Source organism: Sinohyriopsis cumingii, chromosome 1, assembly GCF_028554795.1.
Source record: "Sinohyriopsis cumingii isolate HCF-2022 chromosome 1, ASM2855479v2, whole genome shotgun sequence".
In the NCBI taxonomy this organism is placed as follows: domain Eukaryota; kingdom Metazoa; phylum Mollusca; class Bivalvia; order Unionida; family Unionidae; genus Sinohyriopsis; species Sinohyriopsis cumingii.
The window spans coordinates 48,048,338-48,075,199 of NC_142961.1; the positions used below are offsets into that span (position 1 = coordinate 48,048,338).

Sequence of the window (26,862 nt, forward strand, 5' to 3'; positions counted from 1 at the left end):
AGCAACTGTGGTATTGTTAGTGATGAACACGGCGAACGTGTTCATCAAGATATCGCAACAATGGAACAAAGATACCAGGGAAAATGGTCCACTACAATGCTGGCTGACTACTGCTGGACACTCCTCAGAGATGCTCCCGAACAGCTGTACAAGAGACAGGCGAAGAAATCTAAGATGTAGTCAATGACTTGATTTTTTATAGGTAGGCTATTACAGTTGACCTTTTACTATTGGAATGCATTTCGTTATGTAAACATTAATTTCTTGCAGATTACAAAAAAACTAGAGCCAATTTTGCAATTTGACTGTCATATTCGTGTTCAGCACATAAAAATTGATAAGAATTGACTAATTTTATTTCAGTAACATGACTTTTGTGAAAATTTGTTGTCCAGTGTTATTATTATTATTGAATGAACTATTCGTGTTCTAATGCGTTACTTTTATAACAAATAGCTTTCCCCCGACAATTGTGACACTTATGACATCACCGACAACTAATATCTTAGCGTCTGCACTGCGCATTGTATTTTATTGACTAATTCCTACGCGATACGTTACCGGATCGTTTTCAAGGCAGTGCATTTGACAGGACTCGTTAACATCTAAACCCACGTTAGTTGTGTACTTATAGGTAGGCATGCTTACTAGCATGGTGGAGGCTAGATCCTATTCCAAAGCAGATGAATGGCTTCAATAGGACCTAGCCACCACCAATTGACGACGTAATATCGATGTGCATTGCGGGTATGGACATGTGGAGTTCTGATTCATGTTTTACAGGTTGTAAAAATAGTATTAAAAAAGCAGTGATTAATGATTAACAGATGGGTTTTTTTGTCTAGTAGAAATATATATATTGAGAGAGAGAGATAGCGAATATATGACCTATCTTCAGTATCTCTTTGCAAAACTGGGTGAAGTGGAAATATATGTGAAACTTGAGACAACAGTGCCGTTGCTAGTTAGGCTTGGTTTACCTTGACAAATACAGGTAAGACTAACACTGACATTTTCATAGTGAGTTTATAATAGTTATGTCAATATCTTGGAGGTTTGTCGTGTTTTAGTTAATATAACAGAGATACACATGGTATCTGTGGGGGATTTTTATAGGGGGGTGGGGTGATTGTTTGTCTCCTTAGTTATATTTTGTTTAATACTAAAGTACCGTTAACCGCTATTTGAAGGTGATGTCAAGGGTTCAGTGACTTTGTCTACCGTATGCATTCGGATCTATATTTAGTAGCTGGTGGTCAGAAATATGATTCGGCTCAAATTAACATTTATAGAAGTCACTGTTTAGTGGATTTGGTTCATGTAAATTCCAAACTTTAAATTGGTTGTTTTCATTATAGCAATGGTCACCAGCACCATCGGTACAACAATTCAAGGTGAGACAATTACCTGGTCACACACTTCAGGTGTGCTTAGAATTTGTTTATCGTTGACTTGACGCTTCAAGTGATCACATATATAACAACACGATAGTGTAAGCTCGTTGGAGTGTTGCCGTATCAGTTATTAAGGAAATCGGAAATAGGTCATGGAAATTATGCATTTTAGCCGAACTCATTTAAGATAGTGTTTAAGTTTATATCTACATATTAGGACCTGTCCATCTTCGAAATTAGCGACAACAGGTTACTGATCAATATTGTATATCAAGGTTCATCTGGATATTTATTGTTTTCTTAATAGTTTAAACTTCAGCATTCATATATTGCAACACTTCAAAGCTAAATGTGCATCGCAAACCCAAGAGAATGAAAGAAAGAAAATTCCACATTGGAATCATATCAAAACCTTCGTATTCTGCCATATTCCGGATCAGATCAAGTTCTGGTGGGTTAAAAATTTCAAAATTGTCCTCGAAAGGGCACTGAAGTAAACGTCCATGTGTCTATTTACTCAAATTATGCATAATACCCGACGAATGTACGCAAGAATAAAACGATTGTCAAATTTCAAGTGAGCATGTGACTCTACATTTAACTGTGTGTACGTTTGTTTTGTTTTTAGTCGGGGGTGGGGGCAGAAACCGCCGACAACCCCTCCCGATCCGGCCCTGAATATTACAAACATTTAAAACTATTTTCCCAAAAACTCTTTGATGAGTTATACCAATGTTACATACTTCGATTGCCTGTAGTTATCCAAACCACCACAAACAAAGAATCCGTCTAATAATTGAACACCTATAATCTGAGAAATGCAAAAATTAGTATTTTGATGTTGCCATTCTTAAAACTATCTGTATATATGTACTGTTGTTATTCGTTCTTTAAAAAAAAAATACATTCAATATTAATCTAAAATTGTTTCCTTTAATTCAAAGATAATGGGACGCTCAGTGGTTGCACGCTACTTGAGACAAGTGAGAGATGTTCTTCACCACCAGAGGACACTTCCTGCCAGTCAAGTGTTTCTGCTTTACAGAGAACCGGGCGTTTTGTCGGGTTATCGAATGCATGGCAAGTCTTTGTTCTATTATATTATCAGTGCCTTCCAGATCAACAACGAAACCGTAAATATCTGGACTCATCTAGTTGCAATATTGTTGTTTCTCAAGAAAATCTGGAGCTATGCGGACGAGTTTCATTACTACAGTGACCCAGAATCATGGCCGCTGCTTGGTTTTGGGATCTGTTGCCTTGCCTATGCCATTCTAAGCGTTTCTGCACACACTATCCATTCAAAATCACCCTTCATACATTATACCTGCTTTCAGGCGGACTATGCGGGTATAGGATACTATGGAATCGGGATTGGCATCATCGTATTCTACTCCAGCTCTCATCCGGACTGGTTTCGAATTTTATCCAGAGTGTATATTCCTTTGAATGTTTTTCTTGGATGGGTAGTTATGCTTGGCTGCTCCATGGCAAAGCTTCGCTACAAAAGACCCTATCCATTTCGCAGAAAACTTTTACAACTTTGTTCTGGAGGTATGCATGCCATTTTGATAGTGCTTCCCCTGCAAGCTCGGTATACGGAATGTTTTAGAAAGACAGACTGCAGCTTATCTTCACTTAATCATCATACCGAGGTTTTCCTAGTTTTGTTTTCGTCCTTGTTTTTCTTTTCAAGTCACTTTCCGGAAAAAATCTGGCCAGGCAAATTTGACCTTGTAGGTCAAGGTCACCAGATTTTTCATGTTCTTGCAACGATTACGACTTTGAAGCAATTCGATGCAGCTTACATTGATATTACAAAACACAAAAACACATTAATTACTAACAAGGCGGACATGTTCGAGATTGTCCTGTCAATTATTTTATTTGCGTTTCTATCTGTTATAACGATATTAGTGTTAAGGCCTTTAGTTAAAAAGCGGGTTCTACAAGATATGAAGGATCTGTGATTAAGAAGCATTAAGGACCAGCCGTTTAACTTTCGATGGCGGTAAATAGATGGCCTAGATTTTTTAAATCCTACCCCCAAACAGGTGAGGAAAAATATTTTGCTTAAATTTAACAAAAAGTTAGTTATTATATCCCTCGTATTAATTGAAGAAAAAAAATCTTGAAAAATTAAAAGGCAAAATGTTGAAGAAACCACTATCATGTTGATGGTTTCACGTTACCCTAGGCTAGTTTAATTCAGTCCATAGACAGACAGACAGAGAAAGGGAAGAAGAATCTGCAAGATACAAAGGACAATAATTCCATCATTACACTGGTCAACAGTGAAATCATTACTGACTTGAAAAGGCCCTAATCTGTAGTATTTTGGTGTGCCGAACACGAATATAACCGTGAAAAATTTGTATTGGCTCTCGTTTTGAAGATATTCATATACCTCATTTTCTATGTTTCACTGTGTAAATTTCTCCAGTAGGACTGCAGCAACATCCGGAATAATGATGTAACATTGCATAATACCATCATGCTCACATCATCCACAGTTGATTGCATCATTTTCTGATGCAATGCAATACTAATGCCATGCGGCTGCTGAAGTAAGTTGACGTCAGCAGTGTACTATACATGTGTAGGCCTATTATACTAATGCCAGGCGGCTGCTGAAGCTGACGTAAGCAGTGTACTATATAAAGCCCAATCAGATAGGTTCAGCATTTAAAATATTTTAGACGTTGTGCGAGACAGTTCAAGCTACTGTTACATAAAACTTATTATTTTATCCATTTACGTACAATAAAGAACAGTAATGCCTCGAAAGTGTGTTAATACCGCGGACAATTTTTGCTATATTTGTGGGGAAGTGACATTTGCCAACCAGAAGAAAAGTATCAATTCTCAAGTGAAGAAGGCATATCATCTTTACTTCGGATGCAAGGTTGGTGACCAAGACAAGCCTTGGGCTCCGCATATATGCTGTGCTACATGTACAACACAGCTTTCACAGTGGTTGAATTGCAAAAGGTCATCAATGCCGTTTGCAGTCCCAATGGTGTGGAGAGAGCCAAGCAACCACCTAAATGACTGTTACTTCTGCTTGGTTCCTCCTCTTTCCGGCGGAATAACAAAGCGAAAGAAGTCGAGAATAGTCTACCCAAACATTCCGTCTGCATTGAGACCAGTTCCACATGGTGAGGGACTTCCTATTCCAGAACCTCCAGCAGAATATTCTCTTGATTCATCTGACGAAGACAAAGGTGAGTCGACCTGTTCTTCTCCTGGTCCATCAGCATGCAGTGATCCAGATTTTCACTGTGGTGCATCATCAACCCCACACAGAATAACACAGGAAGAACTAAATGACTTGATTCGTGATTTGGACTTATCAAAGAACAAGGCAGAATTGCTAGGATCAAGACTCCAACAATGGAATCTTCTAGAAGAAGATGTCACAATTATTGCATATCGAAAGCGCCACCAGCAATTGGAGCCTTTCTTCAGAAAGGAAAGTAATCTGATATTCTGTTCCGATATTGAGGGCCTCATGAATGCTTTAAAAATCACTCATGACCCACAAGAATGGAGACTATTTGTGGACTCTTCGAAACTGAGTCTCAAGGCTGTGCTTTTGCACAATGGAAACATTCTTCCATCTATTCCAGTAGCGTATGCTGTCCACATGAAAGAGACATACGATAACTTAAGGCAGCTACTGAATTCCATTGAGTATAACAAGTACAGCTGGCACCTCTGTGGTGATTTGAAGGTAGTTGCCCTTTTAATGGGACTGCAGCAAGGATATACAAAATACATGTGTTTCTTATGCGAGTGGGATAGCCGAGCAAGGGAAATGCACTACATGAGGAAGGAATGGACTCACAGGCAGAATGTAGCCATTGGAGAGAAGAATATCCAACACCCAGCTCTGGTTGAGGCTCAGAAAATCTTGCTACCACCCCTTCACATCAAACTAGGTTTGATGAAGAACTTCGTGAAAGCCATTGACCGGACTTTGCCAGCATTCCGATACCTGCATGAAAAATTCCCTCGACTCAGCGAAGCAAAGATTAAAGAGGGAGTTTTTGTGGGTCCTCAGATTCGAGAGCTTTTCAAAGATGACCGGTTCAACAACTTGCTGGAAGGTGACGCGAAACAAGCATGGAATGCTTTTCGCCTAGTTTCTACAAACTTCCTCGGAAATGTTAGGGCAGAACACTGTAAGGAACTAGTAGAAGACATGTTGATGAAGTATAAGAAACTTGGCTGCAATATGTCTCTAAAGATTCACTTCCTTCATTCCCATTTGGATTTCTTTCCTAGCAACTGTGGTATTGTTAGTGATGAACACGGCGAACGTTTTCATCAAGATATCGCAACAATGGAACAAAGATACCAGGGAAAATGGTCCACTACAATGCTGGCTGACTACTGCTGGACACTCCTCAGAGATGCTCCCGAACAGCTGTACAAGAGACAGGCGAAGAAATCTAAGATGTAGTCAATGACTTGATTTTTTATAGGTAGGCTATTACAGTTGACCTTTTACTATTGGAATGCATTTCGTTATGTAAACATTAATTTCTTGCAGATTACAAAAAAACTAGAGCCAATTTTGCAATTTGACTGTCATATTCGTGTTCAGCACATAAAAATTGATAAGAATTGACTAATTTTATTTCAGTAACATGACTTTTGTAAAAATTTGTTGTCCAGTGTTATCAGCCTAGCAAGGTTGAAACACACCATCTCAAGTATTCGAATATTCGAAGATGTACTCGCGTTGACCTTTCCGATTATTTTGATAATGTGGTAACGCGTGTGGAAAGATTGTTCATCTACGTCCATAGCACACACCTCACATTCACAAGTCACACGTTCTTGGATTTTTAAACTTGATGGACAAAACAAAGAGGCGCCAGTATCAACTATAACGCTACGTGTTTTCTGTGAGATTTTAATCTTACGCATGTCAGAAAAGGTTCCGGTCATGGGTTGTTTTATCATAACATTTACGGTGCATGCGATATTCTTGGCCATGAAAACTGCGTCTCTTCCCAAAGATAACGTGTTAAAATAATGACTGTGAACGAAATGGACAAATGAAATGATGCCATCTCTTATTTTCACCCTTTGTAATCCTGTACAAACAGTTGCACTTTCTCAAAAGAAATGTATTTTATTGAAAGATGGTAATTTACTAGTTACAGCAATGATTTGTAATAGCCATAGTGTGGGATAAAAATACAACTATTATAAGAAACTTGAGGTATGTGATAGGTATCTGATATTTTTATTAACGTTCCTGTTTATAGCTTTGTTAGTTTTTAGATTACTTTTTGATTACGCAGAAGATATTAGTATTATTATTAAGTAATTATTATACGCAAACGTCATGCATTCAACCTTGTTCCATGGATCTTATGGTAACATGGATCAGTTTCGGAAAAGATCCCCTCCCAAAATTCTTAACATGTTGAATTCTATGGATATTTTTACGTATAAGCATTTATCAATTCATATACACAAATAATTATGTATTGAATAACAGCACCTTCAGAGGGTGAGAGAGACCAGGGCCACTTCGAGAGTGTGAGGCCTTTAGCCCTGCTTATACTGAAATTTGGAATGCCAAAACAAGCCCATATAATTTACAATATTAACATTCATAAGACAACTAAGTACACAACGAAGTATATTTATTATCTAAATAACGCTTTTTTCGAGGTCCCTTACATGTCGAGTCCCGCGACAAACCCACACCTGACTCCTTCCCCCTCTGACTGGCCCTGAGTAAGCGTTTGGGTTAGATTTTGCAGTACGCGGCATCAAATATTGATCTATGGTTTAGACATGAGCATTGATAAATCATACGAATGTGAAACATAAAAAAATAATGAAGTGTGAAATTAGAGCTTCGTGAGTGTGTGTTTCGATTATTTTAAGAACCTTTCAGTTGACAATATGTATTGTCTTTAGGTACATGGAAGATGGGGAACCATCTGTTGAGGTACATGGGGACACATCGACCTCAAGCAGTGCATTTGATATTGTCATTTTTGTTCATTCTTGAGGTGCTTTGTTAAAATATGTTTGTCATACATTTTTAATTTGAAGAAGGTAAAAAGTGTCTATTGCAATGTTTAATCGGAAATGTACAAATAATATTTTTTGCTATAGTCTAAAATTTCATTTTAAAAAATTACTAAAGATAGTACGCACACCTTCAATAGAATAGAACATGATTGGTTGTATCACTACTGCATAAATAAAGGAGGCAAATTTGCTCAAACTGCAAGTTTCACGAAATTATCGTGCAAGAATACTGTAGTGAACGCATTTAAAGGAATGAACATGTCACCTCTGTTTACTGATGGAGTTCTGTACATGTACTGCAAAAACATAGGTGAAAATGGGAATATTGTTTACAAGGGGATATCATACCCCGAAACATTTTTCTCAAATTGTCAAATTCACCATGTAAAATGTTATATGTGAATATTGAACTTAACGATAGACGGCGGGGGGTGGGGGGCATCTAAATGGCGAGAGTTACATACTCCGTTTTTTAAGTCTTCGTGTACATTAAGTTTCAAAAAATGTGAATATGGTTAAAAATGTTTAGAAAAACAAGATTTTTAATTTTAAAAAAATAAAAACGTTACGCTATAATTTTCTAAAGTGAGACGAACTCTGTTTCACAGTATTTGTTTTTGATGTCTTTTGTATTCAGAGTAAATACAGGGTAAACATATTGACAATGGAAATCCTACGATAAACATCTCATATTGAATAGATGGAACAACAGTGTGAATTCTGTATTGTATTGTTGATGACATTCAATTCAATATTGATTTTAACCAAACTTTTAATGTACCTCGTGTACTCGTTCTTCTTATCAAGCATACCTGGTAAGAATACCACTTATTGATTCGGTTGTATTGAATAATGTACAAAGAACAAGAATAAAAGATATTTGCAATTATTGAAACAAATATATCAATCGAAATATTTTTAAATATGCAGTTTAGTTTCATTTTTTTAAAGAATTTTTGTTTATAATGTTGATGTAGTGTTTGTAGTGTTTTATTAAAGACATTCACTTTTCTAATAAAACAAAAAAAATAAATGACTGAGGTTTATAATTTAACCTTATTCCCACTAGCACTAAGAGAGTGTGTGTGTGTGTGTGAGTGTGTGTGTGTGTGGTTATTAAAAATTAAATAGTACGTATGTTGACGCGAACTATGTAATGTGTCGTGTGTATGTGTGTGTGCGCGTGTGATTTGGATTGTAATGTAGCTTTAACAATTTTCAGTCATATGGCTAAGGTATCTGCAGTATGACAGTTTCTAGTGATGTTTAGCACTTGGACATCATGCTGCAGACATGTAGTATTATGTCCCATCCAGTCACATTATCCTGACACCAGACCGAACAGTCCTAACACTAACTGCTGAGCACCAAGCGAGGCAGCTGCTAGTACCATTTTTACAAATGTTTTGTATGAATCGGCCGGGGTTCGAACCCGCGACCTCCCGCATCCGACGCAGACGCTCTTACCAAATAGGCAACTGGAGCGGTCGTAATCAGTCGTAGTTATCATAATATGCCGTTACAGCATTTCACGGCAGTTACACAATGGGTGGTTCAAAGATTTTTCTTGCTGTGAACACGTGACATCAAATTGATTTAGTAGTTCAGAAACGGTAATAAACTCAAAGTGTCAGTTTAATATGACATGCCAATATATTGATGTTGAGCTACGTCATCTTCAGTATTATACGTCACTAAAGCACCGCATGTAACGATGAATCTGCCAAATGCAAAGTTGTAACTACCACATAAAAAGACTTAACCATCAAATATAAAGGAAAGGAGTAATGAACCGAAATTAAGTGAATATAAAGGTAATATAAAGGAAAATACACAGCATATATTAGGGTAAGAACCGCATTTGAGAATTAAAAAAAACAACACATTTCATAATAAATCAAACGTATATAATATCAATACAACCACATATAAAGTCAAACCTGCTGCATATCATGGATAAATACCCCCTTCCCCGATAAAAATAATTTAAAGAACACACCTAAACTGCAATATAGTAGTATATAATGATTAACACCCAAGTATACAGACAAACACGTCCAATGTATAATATTCAATATAATTACGAAACATCACACAAGATATCCTGTCATTCCATACTTTTTACTATTTTAAAGTGTCCGTTTATACGGTTATTGACACTCTGTATAAACTGCTATTGGCGCACTGTATAAACTTCTATTGGCTCTCTCTCTCTCTCTCTCTCTCTCTCTCTCTCTCTCTCATATTGACATTTTTAAACACTTTTCTTCTTGCTTAGTTGGCAATAATGAATTTTTAACGCAACATTCAACAGGTCATCCTGGATTTAAATAAAATCATATTAGCCTAATTCTCCGAAAAGTAGCTTTATTTTACTTCTGAGGAAGACTCGGATAATTGCCCGGCTCTTCTGTGAAAAGGTTTCTAAGTGTAAAATGAGAAACTATATCTTTTTGATGCTTTTTCTCTCAGTCTTTGTTTACTATCCATACTTATGAGGAGAATCCCAGCTTTGTTCAAATTTGCACAAGTAAGATAACATTAAAATATTTGGAAGAAATTAAGTGAAACCAGGACCAGGCAATTTCTTTTTTTTTTTTTTTTTGGCATTATATTCGGTACCGGGCAAAATTTACCTAAAATAGTTATCCCCAAGAAACATTTTGTTCTGTTTTGTTAAACAGTGATCCAATAATTATCTCGCTAGAGTTTCTATACATTCGAACTTTTTCATGGGTAAATGCTCGTCACATGCAGGTACAGTAAATTAAGACTAAGTATATTCAATATTTCATGAAAGCTATATTTTGGTGATGTTTAATGGTGAAACACTTTGTACACGATTCCCCCGGTTTACTATTACAAACATACCAAATAGCTTAACTGTCAATGACAGGATAAACTACTGCCAGAAAGAGCCCAAATTATCGCGCATAAAAAAAGAGAAAACTAACAACGACATGTTACCTCACATAGTATAACTTTTGCCGGGGATTTGAACCTCCCTGACAAGCTGTACATTTCTTTGTCCTCTGTCGTTGTCAATTTTATAGCTCTGGCTCTGGATTTACATTTCACTGTTGTCAATCTGAGTGATTTGGAGTACAGTGTGATAATATAATGAATCGGTCAGAAGTCCCTCGCTTTTGCTGCAGATGAGAATACTTCGTGTGTTGCTGCTTGTTATAAACATAACAATTTAAAATCAGTGTCCGTCGGATACCATGCATGATGCTAAAGCCAAGGACACTTCAACTTCGCTAGCCAATGTCCCAATATGTTAACCCTATCTACAGATATATATCCTGTCTGTAGATAGGGTTAACATATCGGAACCTTGACTTGCGAAGATGAGGACACGTAGTAATCACAAATAAACCAGAGTACAAGTCTGCGCCTTGTGATGCTGCGAGGGGTATTTGTAAAGTTCTGAATATTGTGTGATAATTATATTGTTTCTTTGATCATGTCAATAACTTTAATGTCGGAAGATAGACAAAACAACGAATCATATAAAAAAAAATTAAATTCAGCTTTACGTACAACAAGCACTACAGAATATTTCGACATCGAAGACATTCCCAGTATGGAGGTTTGATTAAATGTAAAATGATTCCACCAACAAACCTGCACCATCACGTGTTGCCTCTTTATTGTTACTGAAAACTGATATTTCTGTTATGTCGTAAGTGTACTGAAATGTGTAATCAATACAAACCTTGTCGTCACAAAATCTGGCACTTTCATATCACAGAACAAAACTATTCGAAATAAGTAGTCGTTCTTTTGATGTGCGGACACAACGTATCAAATGTATTTACCCTTCACTTAACATATTTAATAGTTAACTTACAAGCCTTTATTTATGAATTACAAAATTAATATATTATCCTGTACTTTATCGCAGCCTTTATATATATATATATATATATATATATATATATATATATATATATATATATATATATATATATATATATATATATATATATATATATATAAGTCTATACCAAAAATCGAATAAAATGTACCGTTGGGTTTGAAAATATACTTTTGAGATAAGTCACCAATACAGTAGAATAAATATTGTCGCATGTGCAGTATTCTTTTCTAAGCCCGGCCTGTCATGCTGACTTTCGCCCATGCGTAGATGCGTATGTTAAATGCATCAGTACAGACCATGCACAAAGTATCAACCTAATTTTTGGGCCGCTTTTGTCTCCGTCCTTTATGTAGGATACATGATACTCTGTCTCCACTGTTTCTAACAATAGCCCGATTCAAAGATTTTATTAAAAAGAGTGTTATGAAATAGTACTGTAAGACTGTTTCAGACGTGCACTGATAAAAAATGGGTATCATAGCAGAGCCCGATAATCGTGTGGGGGTGAGGATGGAGGTGGAGGTGTTAGTAAACTTGTCATAACTTCGTCATTTTCAATAGGAATATTTAAGTCAATTACCATAGTGACCGAACTCTTAACAGTGTGTGCTTTAATAAAGATTTTAACTGTTTATACCAGTTTTGAGGAGTTACACGTATTAATTCATGCTGAAAATGTAGCTTTTTTTAAACAGATACCGGATTTTATCGCTTGAATTAACGTATTTATTTGGGACTCTCTGAAGTATCCTTTAACTGAGTGCAGTGACAAATTCATCTGGTTATACTGGTTTGAAATGAAGTTAAATATTCTAAGATCTATCACGTTGTAAACTGGGGGGAGGAGCTTCCTTATCTTGTCTCGTAGCATCTTTATCTCGCAAAGGAGGATCTGTGGTTGTGACGTATGGCGCCTTGAATCCAGTTTTTAAAAATCGAATATGAGTACCGATACTGCGTTTCTAAGAGACGTTAAAATGTCGGTTTCAAGATGATGATTCTTTATGTCATCATAAGCTATGTTAAACATCACAACAAACGACGGTGCATTGTTCTTTGTACGCTGAAGATATTCCCATTTACTACGTTGCAATTATCAGCATCAGTTTTCTCTTTAAGCATTCGAGGATCATCACTATGATCATCACTATGAACATTCATCGAGGCTGTGAAACGTGAAATTCTATGTCCCACATCTTAGCATAGTCTGAGTGAATATATATATATATATATATATATATATATATATATATATATATATATATATATATATATATATATATATATATATATATATACAACTATATGGCATCAAATTTAGTAACAGAAAAGAATGAAAACAATACATTTTGTAAAATTCAACAAACAATTTATTTTTCTAGAACACAACGTGAAAAATTAAAACAACTTACACTATGGTGAATGAAATCCTAAATAGTCCAAAAGGTTCTATCACAGTCATGAAAGTAACGAGTATTCCAGGTGAGTTCCAATGTATTCCGAATGAAGTCCAACCCGTTGTGCTAATGTGCCAATAGTCTTGAATGGTTTTATGTGCTAACAGTCTTGATATACAGCTGTGATATAATTCAAAATGTCTTTAAATGAATTCACAGTCATTTCATAATAGTTGCTCCTTCTTAAAGTTTATGAGCACCTTGTAATTCCAATGAATAATGTAAACAAATCATCTCAAATAGTAACTGAACTCATCTAAATGATTCCACTAAAACTGTCGGTTAAGATAGAAATAATGAATAGCCAGGAAAACATCCTTTATATCCAAAACCAAGACACAATTTCCGAACCTGGATGAGGGTCAAATATTCATTTCCAGGTCATTCTATTTTGTCGACAAGGTCAGATCCTTTAGCAGCCAGCCAGTCGTAAATCGAGTGACCTGATTTTGCGGGGGGGGGGGGGGGGCCTGAACTCAAATCCCATCAAATTCGGCAACAAGATTTCTTCTGCATCTTCCAAAATCAAAAGGCCACAATGACATGTTTACCAAATAAAATGTCCCTATCTTATAGTACAAATCCACAATAGATAAAATTAACTATTTAATATTTGTTTTTACTAATGACCATTATAATATATAATCATAAAACATAACACATATAATATAGATATACATAACATCATCAAAAACTTCGGATCACGACGAGAAGAGAACGTTTGAAGAATGAATCGGATTTTTATACTGACAATGGGACGTTATTTGTGCTAATTATGTATTTGTTATATACCTATCAATGTTTTGATAATTTAAATACTAAGAATTTCAAATTCTTGAAACTCGCCAACATGATCAATTACGCACTTCCGTAAATGCGTACACGGTACATTATTGTTTTGTCACGCGATTTCCGGATTTGGTTTTCATTACTGATTGGCTGCGATCATGCGAAAAAAAAAATCCTTACGTCACCCTCTGGAACTTTATGTTTTGTTATTATTATCAACATTTTTTTTTCTGCCATTTTTCGAATCGATTGTATCAACAAAATTGGAAAAAGGTAACATCTATCTAAATATGGCCTGTTTATCTCACAGGGGCTCGTTACGCCATGTATAGCATAGTATATATATATATCATGCGCTGAAAAATGGTCTTTAACCTCAAATAAGAACAAGAACAAGATGTAAAAGGGAATGGTTATTAGCGCGCATGGAAAGAGGTGTGTGCAGTATTTACCTGGAATTCATCATATATGCAAGAGTAGAATAAACGTTATCCGACAACAGCATGTTTACGCTATAAAATAGCTCAAACAACTGGGCCACACTGAATAATGTAAACATCCAGTTACAAATACCTTACAGTAAATCTGGAATATCAACATTCATAAATATCCCTTCACATGCATATCCAACAACTGGATTGCTAAGTATTAAAACTGACACACTTTAGCTGTTAAACGCTGATTGTTTAACTCTTACTCTAACCGAATCCGAGTCAAATTATCTGACACATTCGGAACTTGCATATACGGTCTGTTTTTTTTTTTAAAGTATATTTTTATGAGTCAAATATTCCATTGATTTCATAAGAACAGTTACTCTTTGAATTATAATCGATAAAAAAAAAATCTACTTAACAAATGTTACTAATTATTAAACTGCGCAAAAAGTCCCACTTGAGCCAAGAACTATTTTTTTTTCACGCGCGGCAAATTAAAGGTGAATTGACTGAGGCAGAGTGAACTAAATTATTTATTCTTCTTCCTCTCCAAACTATTTCTATTAAATTAAAAACTAAGTGATAAGCATAATTTCAAATGGGTAATAATTTAATATGGAATATTTTCAACTCGTTCATAAATAATATAGTATTAGATCATTACCCATTTGAGATCCTCTATTTATTATATAACAAATTTAAAATATTTTATATTACTAATTCAATTAGGGGCCATCCATAAATGACATCATGCGATTTTGGCCGATTTTTTAGCCCTACCCGCCCCGTCACACATTTTTCAAACAAATTCCTTCCCCTCGTCACACATCATCACAAATGTGTGACCCCCCTCTCCCCCCCCCCTCCCCCCAGGTGCGTCACGTCATTTATGGACGATCCCTTATATGATATTATAATTATGATTATGTGATATCGTAGTTTCATTACAGAGAACGGATAGTACTTGAGGGCTCTGTATCACGAGAGCAGGACGTAGTTCAAAAGTTTGAATCGAAACAGAAGTAAGTTATGTTATCATAAATTTTGCATTATTTTATGACAATATAAATTCTAGTGAATTTTATAAATATGACATTATATTTAATAATATGATATCGTACATTTAAGGAAAGAATGATATCGTAAATCAGATGCATAATATCATAAATCTAAATATTTTACATCCAAAAATTTGAATTTATGATATGATAAACTGAATTCATGATATTATAAAATTTACATGTAGTTATACATCTCCTTGCCCGAGAGGCTTCAACGGTGCACCGCTAACTAGAGGCTCATTTGTAACAAAACCTTTCGGAATTCTCTGTTTTCTTCAGTTTATTCGTTCATGGCCATGTGCTTCCGGTATAAACAGACAAATAGCCTTACGCAACCGGCAACGTTATTCAAGATTTCAAGTTTCCAGTCTTAGCACGCCTTGAAATGTCATTTTCCAGAGAAGGTGACCCTTTTTAGCTATATATCAGGTTAATTCTCAGTAGGACTGCTGGTCAAAATATTCCGCGTTGAAAAATCATATACACCCTGTGACCTTTACTGTACTGTAGTCCTTCAAATATAATACGTTGACCATATGTCTACCCCTCCCCTCTAGTTGTGCCGCCGTTGACGCCTTACATTGTAGGACTTATTGAACCTTACGTATTCCATCTGCATCATCGAAAATAATCCATGAATAATCATAAACACCTATTTCATGTGACCTTACTGTAGCCCTTCAAATATAATACGTCGACCATGATATGCTTAATGGGGTGTCTACTACCCACATTGCCAAATCATGCCAATGTGGACGTCTTACATTGTATGACTAATGAAACATTAAGCATTCTATCTACAGCTACTACTTGAAATTTCTAGTGGATTAAGATGGTGTCTCTCTGGGATTATAAGTAACATGTGTGGGCCTGCTTGCAAAAGTGTTTAAAGAGGGCGTCATTAGTTTTAAGTGAATTTTTATATTAGAAATGTTAGTCTGTTAAAAGAATGTAAAGTTATGACAAAATAAGTTCAGATAAGATGTCAGGACAACTGTATATGACCACGGTTTAATTAAACTGTTGCATCTATTCACACAGTAAGATACCTTAACTGGAAAGACTATCCATACCTGCCGTGCATGTAATCGGGAAAGTCTGTTTGTACAGTAATGGTACAGTATTATACTTTTACTAGCTCATCTCCAACATCAATGCAAATGTAAAATCAGTTATATCTATAAACACCTTTCAGAAAATTACCAACAATCATTTGCAAAATATTGGCTAATCTGTACAGGAAATTTAGTGTTTGATATTATTAGTTTTAGAATATATTTCGAACTGATTCAGTTCTCCTAATCTTTAATGGGAATTTTTTCCTATGCTTACAAACTTGCTTTCTGTGTGGGTTTGAGTCTTGGGCTCATTCTACATGGGTATGTGAGAAAGCTTTCCAGTAGCTTCCATTGGGTAAATGGTTCTTGGGTTTCCCATGGTTCTTCCTCCACCAGTTATACTAGGCTCCATTTATAGACTGTTATGTACTGAAAATTAGCATTAAACCCACGACAACAACAAGTGTTGTAACATTGACAAATTCACGTAGTTGTAAAACATCTCACATTTTATTCAGTAGCATAAAAATTGTTAAGTCTGGCTCATCCTTAATGCATTCATTACAATAGACACTTTCTACTAAAATACTTTATCCCTCTTTATACTTGATGTGCTATGAAAGGGACATCCATTAAGAAATGGCCAAAAATATCTTCTGTGAGATTCCTTTTTGTATGCACACCATAAGGCACAGCATAGAAATAAATTCATTTTATAGTTTTATAATATCAAGTCATTTTCTTTCAGCCATATATTGCTCTGGTTAATCTACAAGAGAAATGTTATTTCAGGAAATGACTTTTTAAAATAAACTGGGACTTCAGAAATAGATTTTTTGACAATGAATTTCACTTTTGAAGATCAAAGTTACACAAGATGCTATAAGATAAACAGTATTTACCTTAAGGTGAAAATTATGCATTTGATCCATGCTGAAAAAACAAATTTAAAAAAAATATTATTTACAAGTGGTGAATATTCTAATTTAAAAAGCTGTTTTGATGTATATAACTTGGGCTAGGGTTGTTTGCAAGTTTTGCATTTGGTCATTTTAATATGTTGATATGTCTGCATTTTTTTTCACAAGTGCTTATAGTTTCACTCACTGACTTGTAAGTCAGTAATCCCTTTTCCAGTTCCCTTCATATCTAGAACATAATATCACATACTCCCCTTCCGTTAGTACCAGAGCTCTTCCAGCTCAATAACCCATTCTTGATACTTTTTTCAGTGACTGTCAGAATCACCTTTTTTTCCAGCATGTGTAGCTCCATGACCCCTGACATGATTCACTTAAATGACCATCAGTACATGTGTGACCATTTCACCAGCACTTGTAGCTCCAGACTCCTAACCTGATTCACAATGATGATTTTTATAATTATAATACCATCTCACTATCATGTCTGTTTTGTAAGAGAAAATATAAAAGAGGTGTTCCATCCTCCATTGTAAATAAATGGAGAATATAATGTGACTAATTGGCTGACTTTGTTACCATCAAGATCTTTGATGCTGTTGTTGTGGTGTTTAATGCCATTTTTCAGCACTCAAAAGGCTATACATGGTGACCAGTAAAACTGGTGGCTTAAGAATCCAGGAAATCCCTGGAAAGAACCAGTGACCCACAGGAATCTACTGGCAACATTTTTCACATGCCCACATTGCCCAAGCCTGTGTCACAAACCCATGCAGACAGAGGGGAAACAGCAGTGATCTGTATTCATGCATATTAAGATGATATTGTTTCAGATTGCCTGAGCTTGTTTCCACTTTATTTCTGATCTGTTTTTAATCAAACTTGTATTGTGTGTTTATGTCATGAAGATTTTATGCAAGTTATTTAATGAGTTGATAGATTGACTGAACTAGTTATTATTCAGAAAACCATATTTCTGGTCTGATTTTCAACAAACTTGAAATGTTGGCTTATGTCATCAAGATCTTGGATGATGCTGACCAATATACATGTATGTTAATGATGTAATCTTGCATCTGATTGACTGAGCTTGTTGCCAATTTGGAAACTTTGAGATAATATTTTGAACATACATGGAAACTATACTTCTAAAATGGGTGAGACTGATGCATACTAATGAGGTGATCTTGTATTTGATTGATTATGGCATCATCTTTTGAAAGAATTAGGATATACCTGTAGTAAAATAGGTAAATTGAACAATAACATGATTTAAATTGTGGGAGATAGCTTTCATAGCATGTGTTCTTACACTACTACTTAAACGTCTTTAGTGAATTAGTCAGCTGTTAAGTTATATAACCAGGTTAGAAATGTCAGCTGACAAAAGTTTCACCCACCACAATAATTTCAAAGCCCAAGAAAGAGATATTGTAAACATCTTGACTAGCCTGTCATGTTTCTAAATCACATTGTCCCTAGCTATATATGACACGAATGCAGCTAGTGGATTTGTATTATTTTTGTTTTACATTTATATTTTAATTGGTATTTAAGACATTGAAATTGTAGTAAGATAGAATTGATACAGCAAAATAGTTAAGTGTACAATAAGCCACTCTTGATAGATATTGGCCATCAAAAGAAGACCATAAAAAGACAGCTGTCCCCTTTAAAAAATGTTCAGCTTCAGAATAAATGTACTTACTTATTTTTTTTTAGTTGTTATATCCAGTTATGTTTTAGTCCAAAAAGTATCATCAGTCAAGCCATATATAGGCTTGAAAAATTATGATTCCCATAAAACATGGAGCTTGTTCCTAGCAGTGATGCCACCACCACCACCATCTCTCTCTTTCTCTCTCTCTCTCTCTCTCTCTCAGTATTTTAATTTTACACAGTTATCAGAGGTAATCATAACTCTTCTTTAAAAGAAAATCAGTTTTGTAAATACAAGTACGTGTTGCTCGTACCTAGCATGAAAACAGTACAATGACTTATTCACTGTAACAATTAAGAAGAGCATGGTCAATCAAGTGACATCATTCTATACGTATACCTCTGCTAATATATAACTCATTTTCAATGGTTACAATTTTTCTATATCTTCCTGTGGCAGAACTTGACTGGGAAATGAGGAAAAAACTACCAAGTTGAGTGAATTGCCACCCCATAGTTTACCACGAGTTAAAAGTGTTCCCCATAACTTCAAAATCAGATGGTTGCCTAATATACCAGAAAAAGAACCAGGTAGCCCAGAGAAGAGACTTTAGTATGAAACTATTTGCTATAACATAGATTTCTCTTTAGCTTCAATACTGATTCAGTAATATTAATTCATTTTGTTTGAAATACTTAAATGGTTTTGCTTTTGAAGAATGAAAACCAACACTTGTAATAGCATATCGCCACTGTTGGCCACTTCATTTCAATACAGTCTGGTCTCATGTTTGTGAGAGTGTCTTGTCTCCAGACATTAGATTTGTTATTTTTTTAGATCAAGACTGATTAATGAATAGATGAAAGGTTACAAGCATTTTATTCCAAAATATGACAGACTGTGCCCAAGCTTGCTATTTACACATTGAAGAGCATCAATAGGTCAAAGGACATTGAGGGTAAAATGCTCTCTGATTATAAGAAGCAGTTTTACTGTTTAAGTGATTGCATGTTGAAGTGAACCATATTTTTGGTATTTTGTGTAAAAGTTTGTTGCCTTTAAAATGAGATGGAATTACTTCATATTTTGTGTATTTCTAATTGTGCGATACTTTTCAAGTGAATGATGTATTGAACAAAAGTTTCCATTATTAATTCTGACCAATTGCAAGGAGATTTTAAATGTAGATTGATAACATTTTTAATAGCAGGATTTGTTTTATATTACAGTTTGTGCCAATAGATTTAGGACTTCATATCACAAATATTGCAGACCATGCTGTCACCTAGACCTAAAACAAACTCTGTTGTGACTCATTTATACCCAGATGTACGTATTCTTGCTAGAGATAAGAATTTTGAAAGACTATACTCTTAACATTAGTAATAAAGTCTGTTGAAAGTTTGTATGATATTTCAGGAAAAGACCAGATTATATTTGTCACCAAGGAAGATCATGAGAAGCCCAGTACAGCAGTTATTAAAGCCCCAAAAGAGGAAGAGCCAGGTAAGACTGAATTAAGTGATAGGATGGCAGCAAACTTTTCTAACCTTCCATAATCAGATTTTATGTATTAAATTAATAGAGATGATTGCTAAGGCATCCACTACGTTTAGTCTTTACATAAGAGATTTTTAATAAAATTTGACATGCTAATTTTTTTAAGCCAAAAGAAATGTGTGGCTTTGGTAACTGGCCTTGGCCTTGTAATAATAGATCCAACATAATAACTTTGTAATGTAAATCAAAAACAAAAAAAATCTGCACTGGCCATGACCCATGTTTCACTTCCAAACTGGTAACTTAAAAATTTTGACATGAACTACCATATTTACCATTTATGTTGGGACATTGTATTTGTTGGGATACCATAAATGAGGTTTTAAAGTAATTTTTTTGTGCACTGTATGTTCTGGGACACATCTTTTCGAGTTGTTAATTGTGGGACACCATTTTAAAAATTCAAAAATTACATGTTGGAAAATACACTCTGATTATTTTTTTAAAATATAAAACTATGTACTTGAGATACAACTCTTTAATCCACTTCAGTAGCATCTCTTCAACACAACCATTCTCCTGCACACATACAGTCCATTCTTTCAGTGCATGACTTTTTTCGTTAGTTTTCTCATGCCGTGAAAAATTAGTTTTAGAGGCAACACATCACATAAAGCAGAAACTGCAGGGACTAAAGTCAGATTTTTAAAAATCTACCAGTCATGCTAATTTTTACACTTATCGTCAGTCCATCCAGGAATGAGATCAAAGTACACATGAATTTCATCCACGTTAATGATCATATTGTCGGCAAAATAATCTTTTCTTCTGGCCTTCACGAATTCATCAAATGATTTTATTTTCTCCAAATCTTCTGGGTAACGCTGGGTCATCGATATCCATGTATGAAGCACTATATTGTGACACTTTAAAAATTGTTTCAATTTATTTTCAAAATTCCAGCAAATACCATTGAAAAGAAACCAAAGTTAGCTTCCTTATCTCAGCCATCTTTGTTTATAAAAAAAAAGAAAAGAGATATCGGCACACTTAAAAGAATCCAAACTTGGCTTCTGAGGTCAACACTTGCTTTCTAATAGAATAACCTTTGTATTAATTTAAATTAAAAAAATAATTAAAAAAACGGCTTCAAAGTATTCAAAGTCGGTTTCCTTTGTAACAAAAATAACTTTTGTCTTTGATGTCCTGTCGGTAAGTTGAAACAATGAGTTTACTGCTTGCTGCCAGTTGTGTTTATTCACCACCCGGGCTTCTATTGGCTTGCCTTGGCATCTATAGTTATAGTTAATACAAACTGGCATTGATATCTGTTGGTAAATAGTATTCACAGCAGTAACTTGCTTTAATGATGCTTATTGTAACCCATGCTAGTGAAAAGATTGTCACTTGCACTCATGTAAATGTATTTTCAAATAATGATTTTTATTTGTGAGATACTGTCATATAGTTGATCTGGATATAATTCAGTCCTGGTTATTTTGCACCTAACACCATGTCATGCATGAATGGTAGTTGTCTTCAAGCAATCGGTTGATTATTTCCCTCTCAGTTTGCATTTTGTTGGATCCCATTTTCAGTCAGATAACATTCAAACATTTGTGTACAACCAGACACGATTTGTTTCTCGATGTTCATGTCATTGAACACAATGAACAATGTGTTGTGCATTATCGAACATAAGCGATACACGCTACGGTATGGAAGACTGCTACATCACAGGTGCTCAATGCGAGCTTGATGTTGTGAAAAAAAACACCAATAATCTAAAGGAAAAAATCATACAGAATGACACAAATACCTTAGATTACCCCCATGATCCGTTTTGACATAGGACCCTCTCTATCATAATATATATATATTATGATAGAGAGAGTCCTATGTCAGAACAGGTTATGGGGGTAATCTAAGGTATTTTTGTTACTCTGTATGATTTTTTTTCCTTTAGATTATTGTTTTTTTTTTCTTCTCAGCATCAAGCTCGCGTTGAGCACCTATGTGCTACATATGCACAGTTCATGGATATATTTTATTCTTTATTGCTCATGATGGAAAAAAAGGAATAAATGATAATAATACAAGGTTAGTTTCTTTCATTTTATTATCAAATAAGCGTTTTGTTTATCTATTCTATAACAATGTGCGGTTGAGGGGGAAGGTGCTCAAATTCAATACAAATTTATTTCATTTCTTTAGTCATTTTAAAAGGTCATTATATACACACCTCAAGAAACAGGTACAACAAAATCAATGCTAAAGTAAATGAACACTTTTAGATAAGGGCAACCTAATGGTGTGATCCAGTACAAACTGAATTGAATGTCATGCACTGATGTCGCAATGAAAGTTGTGCATGTTGAACAATTTTATATTACCCAGCTACTTTATAATTAGACCCAATTTCCTCTTTTCTTAAGGACCTCAGATGGCCAAATGGTTTAAGGCACTCACCCATACAGATCACTCACAGATCATACCTCTGTCCACATGTGATCATGTCTCGGCTCATTCATCATGGGTATATGCAAAAAGGCAATGCCATTAAATTCTTATTGTGTCACTGGTTCTTCCCAGGATCTCTCCAGATTCTTCCTCCACCAAATATGTTGTCTGCCTTGTATATCCTATTAAGTGCTGAAAAATGGCATTAAACTCCACAAAACCAAACTTCTTTTCTTATCCCAGTTTAGTACCCAGCCACCATTGTAATTGCTTAGTTGCATCTAAAGCCATATATAAACTTGATATAAAGTAAAACATGAAACCGATGAATAGGGTAACATTACTATTCTGTTCTCTGTATATCATTGGTTACTTATATTTTAGCACTCACTTTTACAGTAAAATAAAGTGTCACTTGCTCATGTTGATTTGGTGGTTAAATATATCAAGCAGTAACTATGTGATTGTTCAGCAGTTATGCTAAGTTAGAGCATTAGTGATTTAAAAACCTCCCAATAGAATGTTTTTTCACCATAATGGAGCTTAGGTCATTATATTATATTTAAATTTGTTTAAGATTTGGTAGACACTGATTCTGTTGATCCTGAGTGTGTGTTTTACGTAGTTGTGTTACATCCACAGTACTATCACACAAGCTAATTACAGACTTGAGAGTACTGTTTTACTGATTGATGCAAGAAAGACTTCAGTGATGATATTATCTTTGATATAAAACACAATGGAGATTTTTGCAGTATTCAAAACTAGAGATTACTCTTAGGCCCCTAAATACTTATTGCTGCACAAGACCATGATGAAATACAGACTACACATTGGCCTGAAGGCAAAGCTCAAATAATACACTCAGAAATTGCAAAAGTTATTCAGAATATACCATGTTAGCATGTAGAAATTGTGCAATTGTTGGAAACCTCTTTGGTTCTGAGCACCTCTTTAGCAGATGAGAGTTCAATGTTTAATATCACAAGTATAACTGACAAAACATTTATTTTTTCTGGACATTAAAATAGTAGTAAAAAATATGGATTTGTGTGTCAAGTTGATTCCATGTCAGGACAAGTATTTTTTTAATTCTTTCTTTCAGGTCTGCTTTTGCCAAATGGCGAGGTTAACTGGCTTTGTCCTTGCATTGGAAATAAGCTGATAGGCCCATGTGGAGTGGAATTCCATGAAGCATTTAACTGTTTCATGACAACATCCAAAGACCCTGGCAAATCTATGGCTGACTGTGCTGAATTAATGTATGATTTGAAAAAATGTGTGGCAGAAAATCCAGATGTATTTCCTGGATTAGATGACGATGATGAAGAGGAGGAAAGTGATGATAATGATGGTGATGATGATGGTGATGTTTTTAAGCTTGAGAATAAGAGTTCTTCAGTTCCAAGAGACAGTAAAAGCTCAACGGAAATTTTAGATCTTAAAAATGATAGCATGAAAGCTACCTCTTCTTGATTCTAAATATTTTAGCTGATTTATATTAATTTGTAACATTTTCATTTAAATTGTATGTTTTTAGATCCATATTTTGCAAATTTATTGAATTAAATGTTTAAAAGCAGATGATCAAAGAGTATTTTGCACTTCATACACATTGTCCTCATTTTGTTTACAAATTGTGTAACTTTCCAAGAAGCATACAGTGTTTCAACATTTTTCTGTGTATCCTTCCCTCCATATGTCTATTAATCCATCTGTTACTTTTTTCATTTCTGCACAATTTAGTTATCTGCCATTACCAAACATTGTGGGTGGCATGCACTTGAAGCAGGAAAGACATTTACTGATTTTGAGCTCAATAAATTGAAGGTCAGAGTCACAGTAACTGAAAATAGCAAAACAGTTAGCAACTTGAACTCTTTACTGTATGCACTTGATGGAAGCCAAACATTAGTACATATTTGTTATCGCTACTTTTCTAAACTACATGGAGGATTGACATCAAACTTATAGACACTCATTAATCCCTTGGTCTTGATGTTCCTAAATGAAAATGGACACTTGGACATCCAGAATGGCCACACCAACAGCCATCTTGAACATTTTGTTATCTTTACACCTTCTGAACAGAATGCCATATGAAAGATGATTATATCAAAATGGTATTTTCAGTTAAAGACTTTTTATCTAGTCCTCCCAGTTGGATGCTATATCAGCATGGGATTTTCACTAAAAGACTGTTGTGATATGTAGTTGTCCCCAAATAAAAATGGTACCTAACATGCATTCAGATTAATCACTACAACAGCTGATTTGAACACTCAGCAGTTCAAAGGAAGGAATTGTCCTGAAAGTCTATTCACATAGTAGTGCATCGATCCCTTCATGGGACTCTTGTTTTCATCCATATTTGATGAAACGTAAGCATCATTTGTTCATTATTGACAGACCTCAGTTTCAAGACACATTGTGTTGAAGTGGGTCAAATTCTGTTGTGTTTTTATTTAAATAGTGTTATAAATATTTTTCTATTTTTAATAATGGTGGCCATGTTCAATAGCAGATTGACATCCTTTTTATAAATTTATAAGGCCTTCAAGATGTGTACTTTCTATCAAATGTAATCAAATTATGTTAAGCAGTTTTGTTTTAGATGTTATCCAAGTTATGTCTGCTTTTAATAACACCATCCATATGTGATGGCAAATTGTCTTCATTTGCACAAATGTAGAAGCCCTTCACACCAGGATGATATCTTTAAGACTTGGTCAATTCTGTTTTGTGGGTTTTTTGGGGCAAAAAATCATTTATAGGGTCTTTAAATAGGGCAACATGATCAACAAGACATAGGTAGTGAGCACACTCTACTTTTTTTCCCCATTCCTGACATTTTTTCCTACAATCATTCTTATGTTTGGGAAGGAGTACACGTGCAGTTGAAACTAGAATAGTCAGAAAGTACTGAAAAAATGTAATGGTGAGATAGAACTTCTAAAATCAGTTTGAGGGGTGGAGTGGGCTGTACATGAAGTGCATGGACTGACATTACCATTCAAACGTTTACAACCTGCCATGGATTTGTGATGATGAGTGAATGTATTGACACTTTGGTTGTACCACAAGCCTTTGAACATGTGAAGCTGCCTTAGGCGTGAAATTTTGCAAATATTGGAAAGTGTTTCTCACAGCAATACATTTCTCTTTAAGGTGATAGCAGCAGCATCACAAGTCAACTTCCTGGAAACTCAAATAGATCAGGTTCTTTTTGGTCTTCATGAAAAACAGAAATAAAGGGAAAAACGTGTCCAAATTTAGTATTCTGTTACTTCATTACTACTGACTTCTACAGTATACTTTATGTTTCATAATATTGATGTATTTCCTATTTAGCTATAAAAAAGCACCTCATTTCCATTCCACTACCAGCTGCATAGTCTCTCTCTTTCTCTCTCTCTCTGTGAATAGCTTGTCTCATCAATGGGCAGCAAGTTTTGTTGATTTTTGTCACTTGACATTTTCTAATCCTTGACATTAAGAACATTAAATAGTAATTTAACTTTTTAAAAGCATCTGTCCTATGATTTTGTGTATATTTTTATTTTTGCTCATAAATGAAGGGATCTTACAGATGCATTGTTGTACAACAATAAAGTTACACTTGACATTTCATATGTATATTTGTCAATATTTCTACCAGATGACAAAAGTGTCAAAAAATTACTCTATATTTTTTTTTTCTCTTCTGTAAACATGTTTTAGATACACATGTGTGTAATTCAGTGTGAAATATGGAAGTTTTTTCTTTTTCTATATATTAACTTTGGACCCCTATGTCTCCCAGTTCGTTCTTCTTTTTTTTTCTTCAATAAAACACCAAATGTCACAAGGACCTGGCCCTATTTCTTTTTTGTCACGGTAAGCCTTCCATGTGTGGCTTGAGATGGGGGGGGAGGTACAGATTTTAGAGAAAAGAAAAATTGATCTCGGGGCAGCATCAATAAAGCGTTTTTATCAAAATTATATGTATGACTTGAGCATTTTGTTCCCATTCCAGTAGCAGCATGGGAGTAGCAGTTCTGTTTAGAAACACATTTAAATATGAAGTAGTCAGAGAAATTGTAGATCACAATGGAATTTTCGTATTAAATGATACCAATATAATTTTTGCTGCAGTCAGTGGCCCAAATGAAGACATTCTAATGATTTTGAAAACATTCTTTAC

General features: G+C 34.9%; 2 protein-coding genes across 4 annotated transcripts; both read left to right on the forward strand.

Annotated features, from left to right (window-relative positions):
- Window positions 1-545: 545 nt before the first annotated feature.
- On the forward strand, window positions 546-3,671 carry LOC149806814 (membrane progestin receptor beta-like). 3 transcript variants are annotated; one of them, XM_089958080.1, is made up of 2 exons: window positions 546-634; window positions 2,339-3,671. In XM_089958080.1, the coding sequence occupies exon 2, from the start codon at window positions 2,342-2,344 to the stop codon at window positions 3,362-3,364; it is 1,023 nt and encodes a 340-aa protein (XP_089814206.1). In that variant the 5' UTR covers window positions 546-634; window positions 2,339-2,341; the 3' UTR covers window positions 3,365-3,671. The 3 variants fall into 3 exon arrangements, with proteins under 3 accessions (XP_089814206.1, XP_089814188.1, XP_089814197.1); XM_089958062.1 differs by lacking the exon at window positions 546-634 and adding an exon at window positions 644-994; XM_089958071.1 differs by lacking the exon at window positions 546-634 and adding an exon at window positions 647-783.
- Window positions 3,672-15,378: 11,707 nt separating this feature from the next.
- Window positions 15,379-25,944, forward strand: LOC149806815 (mitochondrial intermembrane space import and assembly protein 40-like). The gene is made up of 3 exons (XM_089958092.1): window positions 15,379-15,485; window positions 20,139-20,225; window positions 23,785-25,944. The coding sequence occupies exons 1-3, from the start codon at window positions 15,467-15,469 to the stop codon at window positions 24,153-24,155; spliced, it is 477 nt and encodes a 158-aa protein (XP_089814218.1). The 5' UTR covers window positions 15,379-15,466; the 3' UTR covers window positions 24,156-25,944.
- Window positions 25,945-26,862: the final 918 nt, after the last annotated feature.